Source organism: Myotis davidii, unplaced genomic scaffold (assembly GCF_000327345.1).
Source record: "Myotis davidii unplaced genomic scaffold, ASM32734v1 scaffold855, whole genome shotgun sequence".
Lineage (NCBI taxonomy): Eukaryota > Metazoa > Chordata > Mammalia > Chiroptera > Vespertilionidae > Myotis > Myotis davidii.
Genome location: NW_006286978.1, coordinates 546839 through 556821, shown reverse-complemented (window position 1 = coordinate 556821; position 9983 = coordinate 546839). Strand labels below are relative to the sequence as shown.

Genomic DNA, 9983 nt, shown 5'->3' with positions numbered 1-9983 from the left:
CCGATCAATGATTCCCTCTCATCATTGATGTTTCTCTCTCTCTTGCTCTCCCTTCCTCTCTGAAATCAATAAAAATATTTTTTTTAAAGAACAGGGACAGTTTTGAGACAACTGAGACAATGTGATTGTGAATAGTATTAAGAGATCATTGTACCCTAGCCAGTTTGGCTCAGTGGATAGAGCATCTGCCTATGGACTAAAGGGTCCTGGGTTCAATTCTAGTCAAGGGCACATGCCTGGGTTGTGGGGTCAATTCCCAGTAAGGGGTGTGAAAGAGGCAGCTGATCAATGATTCTCTCTCATTGATGTTTCTTATCTCTCTCTCCCTCTCTCTTCCTTTCTGAAATCAATAAAAATATATATTTTAAAAAAGAGAGAGAGATCATTATTAATTTTTGTTAGGTGTGAAATGGCCCAGGGGTTACATTAAAAAGTGAATGCCCTTATGAGTTAAGTATTTAGAGTTAAAATGACATGTCTGGGATTTGCTAGAAATTAATACAGAAGAAAAGTTGGGGAAAGATTGGCAAAATGCTTGTAGTTGAAGGTGAGTGACAGGTACATAGGATTCATTAGAACATTCTCTCTACTTCTGTGTTTGAAATTTTCTGTAAGTTTCAAAAAGACAGATAAAGATGGAACACATGGCCATGGGGGGAGACAGAAAGAGAATGTTGCATCTGGGGTGGGGCAGGAACCGGGTGGAGGGGGGCAATGGTGGGGGGAAGGAGGACAGAGCAGATCCTGACTGCTGTGGTTGCTAGAAGCTCATGCTCGTTTTCCAGTGAAATGCAGAGCACTATCACCACCCGTGTCTTAAAACAGCAAATTGAGACTCTGAGCAAGGATACTGACTTCTCCCCAATCCACAGCCTTTCTGACTTCAATGTTCTTGCACGTGGGGAGCCAGGCAGATGCACACAGAGGGGAGATGATGAAAGAGAGGGACAAAGTGGGGAAAGAAGAGGGGCAGAAAACCAATGGGAGATAAAATGGGAGCAACAATGAGCAGGACCTTCCGCAGCAGGAAGCTAAGCATTGGGCGGTACCTGGGTGGGGTGGCGGGATGCCCGGTGGACCCAGTCCTTGTCCCCGGGGTGGTCCTGGCCTGTGTGCTGGCAGAGCTGGATGGCATGGCATTCGAGGAGCGAGGCTACCCTCCCCGCAGGCTGAGGCACCTGGGTAGGGGCCGGTAGTAACAGGGAACTTGCCTGGAACTCCCGGGCCTCTGGAGGCAGGAACAGAGTCAGTCAGGCCCACCTCTACCCTTCTCCCCAGCACCTCCCCACAGTCTCATGCTCACCTCCTTTGGAACTCAACTCAGGCATGGCCAGCCTACTGGCATGGAAAGGATTCCGGGGGGCCGTGCCCTGGTGGGAGAGCAGAATCAGAGCCTCTAAGATGAACCGTGATGGAGGGCACTGGTGAGAGGGGGCCAACAATGCGAGCACCCAGAAGGGGACAAGGAAAGCCAGGCAGAGACAAGCAAAGATCAACCTGAGTTGGGGGGTCCCACCTGGAGGTGCTGCAGCTTAGGAGTGCGAAGGAGGGGTGGAACCCAGGGCAGAGCCAGCTGGTCCCGAATTTGGCTCCCAATGGCCCGGAGGAGGATAGCTGAGTCACCTATGGGGGTAGGGAGGGAGTGTCAATCAGGTGACAATGCCACAACTGCAAAAATACAGACCATGGGAAAATAGCCATCGCTCCCTGACACCACCCCTCAAGATTTGCATACCTATCTAGCTCTCAAACTCACACTCAGTCATTCAACAAATACTGAGTACCTACTGTGTACCAGCCACTACTTGAGACTCAGGCTCTCAGTGAACATGAGGAGATCATAAGATCATAAGGAGGGTACAGAAAACTGTCAGATGGTGATCAGGAAAGGAAGATAATACTATTGAGAGGACGATGTCATTTTAAACAAGGCAGTCTGTGACTGGCCTCCCTGATGTGACATGATCAGAAATCAAGAGGCTATCTGGCCCAGCCAGTGTGGCTCAGTGGTTGAACATCAACATAGGAACCAGGATGTCACGGTTCATTTCCTGGTCAGGGCACATGCCTGGGTTGCAGGCTTGATTCCCCAGTAGAGGGTGTTCAGGAGGCAGCCAGTGGATGATTCTCTCTCATCACTGATGTTTCTATCTCTCTCACCCTCTCCCTTCCTCTCCGAAATCAATAAAAATATATATATTTGTAAAAGGCTATCTGGGGGAACAATAATCCAACCGATTCAAAGGCCCTGAAGTTGCAGTGCACCTGGCATATGTGAGGGGCATCAAGGAGGCCAAGGGGGTTAGAATGAGAGGAAGCAAAGCAGGAGGTGAAGCAGGGAAGCCCCTCCCAGCACCAACTCACCTGCTTCAGCCCAAGTCCTAGCCCTTCAGCCTGCCCTCTATCCCTTCTCCCAGCCCTAATCCTAGCTCTCCCAAAGACACATATCCCCACCCTCTCTTTGGCAACCTCTTTACCATTTCCACCGCTCTCAGCCCCTATAACACCCAAGAATGCCACCCTCTTCCCTCACCCGCATTATGTCCCAGGTACCCCATACCTGCAGGCTGGTCTGCATCCTCAGAGGCATCCGTAGGTAGACGCTCAGCCAAGAAGAGAAGCAGGTCACGGAGGTCAGGTTCACTGGGGTAAAGGAAGTTCTGATAGCCAAGCTCCAAAGGATAGCCCAAGTCCTAGGGGTTGAGGAGAGGGTCCCTATCAGCCAGGCACGCAGGCTCCTCCTGCCCTGGGAGCACTGGGCCTTGACCCTAAATGCTCCCACTGTCTCACCAACCATCACCCTCCGAACCTCTCTTTGGCTCCCCAAGGTCTCTAGGCTTCTGTGGGAGGAGCCATAGAGTGATTCTTGTCAATGTCCCAGAGAGCAAGAAATAAAATTAAAGCTCTAGCGTTTCTAACTATGGCTTAAAATCCAGAGACCATAAAATGAAGATGGGTATTTCTGAATACGTGAAAAGAAGTAAAAATTTTAAAGGAAAAATATAATAATCCAAGTCAAAAGAGTAATGACATGCTGGAAAAAAAAAATTGGAACTCATATCACAGGAAATAAAGAGCGCCTAAAACTAAAGCAAAAAGACCAGTAATGCAATAGAAAAATGCGCAACAGGAAAGAAAAAACAGTTTACCAGAAAAGAAATAAAAATATCCCTTAGGAAGCTGGTGAAATGAGGGAGGATGGATCTTGGCGCCATTGTACATGGTATGCATGATGCTTCAATCTCAAGGATGAGCCAGCGCTGGGTTTTGTGCCTAGGAAAGCCATAGCTTTCAAGAGCTCTGAGAGTTGCATCCATGTGAGGAGCACAGCATTTACGGGACACAGAATTGATTTTGGTGTTCAGGACCTCTGGCACCCTGGGGTCAACTGAGTCTCCCGTGGACCAAGGAAAGAGGCCTGGAACAGATGTTTCCTCATGGCCTCAGAGGGAACCAAGCCTGCTGAAACCCTGATTTTGGACTTTTAGCTTCTAGAACTGTGAGACAATACATTTCTGTTTTTTAAGCCAAAAAAATCCCTTAAACATATGGAAATATGTCCAACCTTGCTTATAAGAGAGACATGAATGGAAGGCACACTGAGAGACTTCACACAAGCATCACCGATCGGGACAAACTGACGCTCCATTCTCCTACAGTGCACACTGAGAGGGATACACTACCAACAGGGCTACGTTCCTACCCCAAACCTAAATCTACTCATTAGAAAACACTCAGAGCAACTCAGACTGTGGGGCATCCCAAACAACCAGTCTGGACACTTCAAATACATTTGTCATAAAAAAAATTTTTTTTAAGGATCCAAAAGCAAAAGAAGGCGTTTCAACACTTAAGATAAGACATGTAACAAGGAATCAAAATGTAACTCTTGATTAGACTCTTTGAAGTTTAAAAAACCATAAAGGATACTTTTGTAACAACTGGGGAAATCTAATCTAGACTTTAGAGACTATTACATTTCATGGCTGTGATCATAGTATTGTGGTTATGCTGGAGGATGTCTTTTTGCTTAGGAGAAACACATTCCGTTTTAGGTATGAAATGTCATGATGTAAGCCACTTTCAAATGGTTCAGCAAAGAAGTATGCATGTAGGTGTGTAAAAGAATAGAGCAAAATGTTCCAATGTAGGAAGCTAGGAGAAGGGTATACAGGTATTCACTGTTCCATTTTCATTTTTCTTTAAATTTGAAAAAAAAATTTAAGGTACAAAACTACACTGAGATACCATTTCTTACCTATTGAAAGGGGGGGGGTAATCTAAAAATCCAACAATACACTCAGTGGGAGAGGCTGTGGGGAAACAGGCTGGTGGGAATGCAAAATTAAAGTCCCAGTGAGGGCAACTGGCAAAATCTAACCAAACTACACATGCATTTATCATTCCACCTAGCAATCCTACCCCAAGAAGTAGATATGCCTCCAACAATTCAAGAATATATATGCACAAGATTACAGTATTCTTTTCAGAATATTGGAAACTCCCTAAATGTCCAAGCATAGGAGAGTGGTTGAATCAATTATGGTTCATAGATACAATGGACTACTTTTCAGCTGTAGAAAGTGGGAAAATATTAAGATCTCTACTATTTGATATGAAATGATTTCCAGGATATACTGTTACATATTTTTTAGAAAAAAAAAAGCTAAAAAACTAAATATATGTTTTCTTTCGTGTAAGAAAGGGGGAAATAGAATATATATTTATATTTGCTTATATCTGCATTTTTAAAAAACTGGAAAGATACACAAGAAACTAAGCAAACAGGTAGGGGTAACAGGGTGAATGCTTGGGATGTAAGACGCCTCAGGGTATCACACTACTTCTGTCACACCTTGGCGATCTCTTCTACAGTTTCAGTAGTTAATCACCTTTTACTTATTTCACAGTTTTTTATATTATGATATTCCTGTTCAAATTGCTAGGGTTTCTGTCTCCAGACTGGGTCTTTAATAACAAAATAACCTACTCAAAACAATAAATAATTTTTTAAAAAGACACTACATGCTTTGGTGTAAAAAAGATTGGGGTTGAAACCCAGCCTGTGCTACTTACTGGCTGTAAGGCCTTGAACTGGTTATTAACACCTAGAAGCTCAGATTCCTAGCTGTAAAATAGAGCTGATAGTTCTTTCCCTGTGTGGCTGCTTTAAGAGATAAAAGGCCCACCAGGGCTCTGGGTAGGGACTGAAAGAAAGCCTTTTTCTTCCAGAGTTGCTGTTGGTCTAGAGCAGTGATGGCGAACCTATGACATGTGTGTCACAGGTGACACGCGAACTCATTTTTTTGGTTGATTTTTCTTTGTTAAATGGCATTTAAATATATAAAATAAATATCAGAATTATAAGTCTTTGTTTTACTATGGTTGCAAATATCAAAAAATTTCTATATGTGACACGGCACCAGAGTTAAGTTAGGGTTTTTCAAAATGCTGACACGCCGAGCTCAAAAGGTTCGCCATCACTGCTTTAGAGCTACCTGGACTTTGAAATCAGACTTTCCTGAATTCATGTCTAAGTTCTGCCTCTTACCAACTGTGTGACCTCAGGCAAATCACTTACCCTCTCTGTGCTTCACTTTCCTCTTCTGAAAAAAAAAGGGATACCAACAGTACCCACCTCAGAAAGTTGTCATGAGAATTAAATGAGTTAACACCATGTTACCACAGTGCCTGGCACAGAGCACACACTCAGAAAAAAATCATTATCATACGCACATGTACAGTGTACTGGGTCACAACGTGAGATATATTTATTTTAAAGGGTCACGGTCAAAAATGTGTGAAAACCACTGGCTTTTAAGCTACTAGACTTTAGGTTTTTTCCGACACCTGCAATCAAAGAGTTGTGACTAATAGAGAAACTCATTCCAGGTAGTGGGGTGTGTGAAGTGACAGACACCAAAATATGGAGGTGGCTGAGTCGTTGAAAGTGGTGGCAGGAGTAGGGCATGCGAAGAGGCAGACACCAGAAGGCGGCAGTGCTGAGCCAAGGTGGGCTCCCGGGGCAGCACAGCTGGATTAAGAGACACCTCTGTCTGCTGCGGAAGCACTGAGGTTCGGGGGCCAGACAGTCACATGAAACTCTTGATCACTGAAAAGGCCATATTCTCAGCCCCGCTCTAAATATAGTGTAAGCAAAAGTAGGTCAACATCAAATCCAGCGGGAGGCAGCACTGAGAGAAGAGAGGAACAGAGTCCTGGGGAAGCCTGACCACCGCCCCCCACTACACACACACACACAACTGCTTCAATATCTCCCACTATGCACTCTCCTTGCCAGAGGACATAACTTCCCCCATACAAAGTGCCATCCTTGAGAATACAGCCCCAGACCAGGGGACAGAGTGCCTGCCTTGTACTGCCATCAAGGCCCCAGCCAGAACCTGAGAACCCCTGAGAGCTAGGTGAACCTGAGAGATAAGGGGTGGGCAGAGCTCTGAGGCCTGTTGCTAAGAGACAGACACTACACAAGCAAGGTCCAAATTCAAGAAAACTGACCACCCTGTCTCCCAGGTCTAAATGGAAATGTTCACTGTAGTTACTCTATTGACCCTCTACCACCATACACTGGGCATGCTAGATGTATCTACATTCATTATGTAGCCACAGGTTGCTGGAATGCAAGCAGCTAAGCCAGGCCTACCCACCACTTATACAAAGGTTATTATAATCTGGCTCTTCATAGATCAACTCACTTTTAATCCTTACAGCAGCTCTATGTGGTAGGTACAATTCTCACACGCACTTTACACATGAGAAAACTTAGGCCCAAAAAAATTAAGAGCCCTAGCCGGGCCCTAACCGGTTTGACTCAGTGGATAGGGCATCGGCCTGCGGACTCAAGGGTCCCGGGTTCGATTCCGGTCAAGGGCATGTACCGTGGTTGCGAACACATACCGACTAGGGAGTGTGCAGGAGGCAGCTGATTGATGTTTCTCTCTCATCGATGTTTCTAACTCTCTATCCCTCTCCCTCCCTCTCTGTAAAAAATCTCACATCGATGTTTCCCTCTCTGTGTCTCTCCCCGTCCCTTCCACTATCTCTAAAAATCAATGGAACCCCAGCCAGCGTGGCCCCGTGGTTGAAAGTCAAGGTTCGATTCCCATTCAGGGCACATGCCCAGGTTACAGGCTTGATCCCCAGTAGGGGGTGTGCAGGAGGCAGCCCATCAATGATTCTTTCTCATCATTGATGTTCCTAACTCTCTCTGCCTCTCCCTTCCTCTCTGAAATCAACATACATATATATATATATATCAATGGGGAAAAATATTCTTGGGTGAGGATTAACAAACAAACAAAGAAATTAAGAGACTGGCCCAAAGTCACAGCTAGTGAACCAGGAGAAATGACATTACTGGGAGCCCTTGGATTATTAACTGGACACAGGTCTGTACTGCAAAGGTGTGGTGCTTGATCAGAAGGCATATTACCCAGGTAGAGACAGATTTGGAGTTATTCTCATGAGAGGCAGGTTGTGTGCGACTGCCACATGGCAGAGTGCAGTGTTAGTGCAGAAACACTGTTTTCAGTTAACATATCTTCCTTTGGGTACCATCCCAACTCCATGTGATCCTGAAGCAGCCAATCACAATGCCTTATGAATGACCATGTGAGCCACCTGGGCCAAAATGAATACACAGTGGTTAATTCAAGAATGAGCATGTGAATCAAGCAGGGCCCTTTCTGAAACTGGTAAATGGATACTATAGGGGGGAAATTCTTGGTGCTAAGCTGAAAATGCAGGAGGTCAAGGGCAATCCAGGCCCAAACTAGATCAACTCTTTTAATGCTTATAATGACCCAAATTTTATCATCTTGATTTCACATTTAAGGAAACTAAGACCCAGAAGGGTTAGGGTCACACAGTTAGCAAGTGGTACCGTGAGGGTCAGAACTACTCAGGCAGTTTGACCAGAGAGCCAGCAGCCTTAATGCTAAGCCACAGAGGGAGGTGGCAAAGAGGAAAGGCAAGCATTTCAAGGAGCTTGATGACTTTGCGAAGGAGGAAGGAAGAGACTGTGTGTATTGGGAGGAGGGAACTCACCATGCAGGCCTGAGCCAGGCTCATGGCCAGGCGGAAACGGGCAGACATGGCAGGAGGCAGCAGTGGGCTGAGACTGGAGCCTACGGCAGGGTTGATCACACGCAGGCAGCGGACAACAGCTTCCACAACCAGCTCAGTGGTGAAGGCTCGCAGGGTCTGCACTTCTGGAGGAACAGCCCTGAAGAAAAATGGGTGCAGGCTCGATGTGGGGAGCAGTCAGAAAACGATCAGGCTGTGCTGTGCTGCCTTCTAGAAGCCCTAGTATTGGAGTGAGGGTGAAGAGGATGGCCATGGTTCAGACAGGTCCTGGGTGTTGATAAAGGTGATTTCCATTTGGAAAACTAAGAACTGAGGATGGCCCTACCTACCTGGTTTGGCTCAGTGGATAGAGTGTCAGCCCTTGAACTGAAGGGTCCCAGGTTCGATTCCAGTCAAAGACATGTACCTCAGTTGCAGGCTCCATCCCCAGGTCAGGGCACATGCAGGAGGCAACCAATCAATGTGTCTCTCTCACATCAATACTTCTCTCTCCTCCTCCTCCCTCTAAAAATCAATGGAAAAACATCCTTGGGTGAGGACTAACAACAACAACAAAAAAAAAAACTGAGGATGTCCTCAGCTCCTAAGAACTTGCTGCAGGAGAACAGTGGGTGGAAGGGATCCGAGTTGAGAAAATCTGAAATTTCTCTATGCTTTAAAAGCCCCAAATTTCTGGGGTCTGGGAAGGGCAAGGGGCCCATGTGGTATGATCTCTGGGTTTCTGGTCCCCAGACATCATGTTCTCTAAATGTCAGAGGCTCCTGGATATTGAGCTGCTTGGGTTTTGAGACTATATGTTGGGAGGCTGGGGTTTCCAGAAGTTCCAAATGTCAGGATCCCTGAATTCAAGATTTCTGGATATTAAGACCACCTAGTGTCAAGCAATCCAGAAATCAGGCTCCTTACATGATAGCATCCTGGGTTTTCACAGACCCTGAATGTAGGAGTCTTGTGTGTCTGGGTCACCAGGCCTTGAGGCCGCCAGAATTTAGGCTCCTGGAATTTTATAAGCTCCAGGTGCTGGGAAACTGGGTTTTAAGGTTCCCACATATCCATTCCCAGAGTTTTTGGAATCCCTGAGTGCTAGGGTCCTGGGGTTTTAAAGTTCCCTGGTTCTCAGGAGACAGGTGCCTTAGGATCTCCAGGTATCCGGATCCCAGGGTAGTGATCTTAAGATCATAGATTTCAGGGTCTCAGGTCTTGAGGTTCCAACGTTTTAATGTTTCAAGGTGTCTCTGTCCTTGATTTGGGGGTTTAACAAATGCCAGGCTTGGGTGGACCCTGCTGTGTGTGTGTGTGTGTGTGTGTGTGTGTGTGTGTGTGTGTGTAAGGGGAACGGGTTTTAGGATCCTGGAAGTTGGAGCCCTGGATATCAAGGACCAGGGTTTTAAGGTTCCCGGGTGACTGGGTCCTGAGTTTTGGAGTCCCGGATATATGCATGCCGGGGTGGGCGGGGGCTGTGTCCTTACGTGCCGGCCTGGCGCAGGGAATGGATGAGGATTCGGTCTGCCTCCTCCATGGTGAAGCTGTGTCCGAGTCTGGGGCTGGGTCCAGGGCCGGGTCCGAGAAGTGAACAAGAGAGGCGAGCTGTTGAAACCCAGCCCCGCGCCCGCCCGCGGTCCCAGGAGTGTCACGGGCTGCCCCAGGCGAGCTGGGTAATGTAGTTTCAACAGCGCCTACAGCTCAAGTGTGCGTCCTGGTGCGGATGTGAGCGCAGGGGTGAGCGAACAATGGCTGCTAGGAGTTGTAGTTCTTCCGCCTACACTCCAGTGGGCTCTCCCAAGTGTGCTAAGGAGCGTACCTCGTGTATGTGCGCGCTCGAGAGCGTCTTGGTGTGCGCGCGCGCGCGGCGTGTGCGTGTGCGTGCGTGCGCGTGC

At 46.9% G+C, this 9983-nt stretch overlaps 1 protein-coding gene across 1 annotated transcript in view; it reads right to left on the bottom strand.

The window, feature by feature from the left end:
- CCDC22 (coiled-coil domain containing 22) overlaps positions 1 to 9940 on the bottom strand; it is a 14504-nt gene extending 4564 nt beyond the window's left edge. Inside the window, exons 1-6 of the mRNA XM_006758894.2 lie at positions 9576 to 9940; positions 8068 to 8245; positions 2561 to 2693; positions 1517 to 1623; positions 1304 to 1370; positions 1050 to 1228 (exon numbers count right to left, since the gene is read on the bottom strand). Of these exons, the coding sequence (XP_006758957.1) occupies positions 1050 to 1228; positions 1304 to 1370; positions 1517 to 1623; positions 2561 to 2693; positions 8068 to 8245; positions 9576 to 9625 (714 nt within the window). The 5' untranslated portion in view covers positions 9626 to 9940. The remainder of the gene's footprint in view (positions 1 to 1049; positions 1229 to 1303; positions 1371 to 1516; positions 1624 to 2560; positions 2694 to 8067; positions 8246 to 9575) is intronic.
- Between the last annotated feature and the right edge of the window lie 43 nt (positions 9941 to 9983).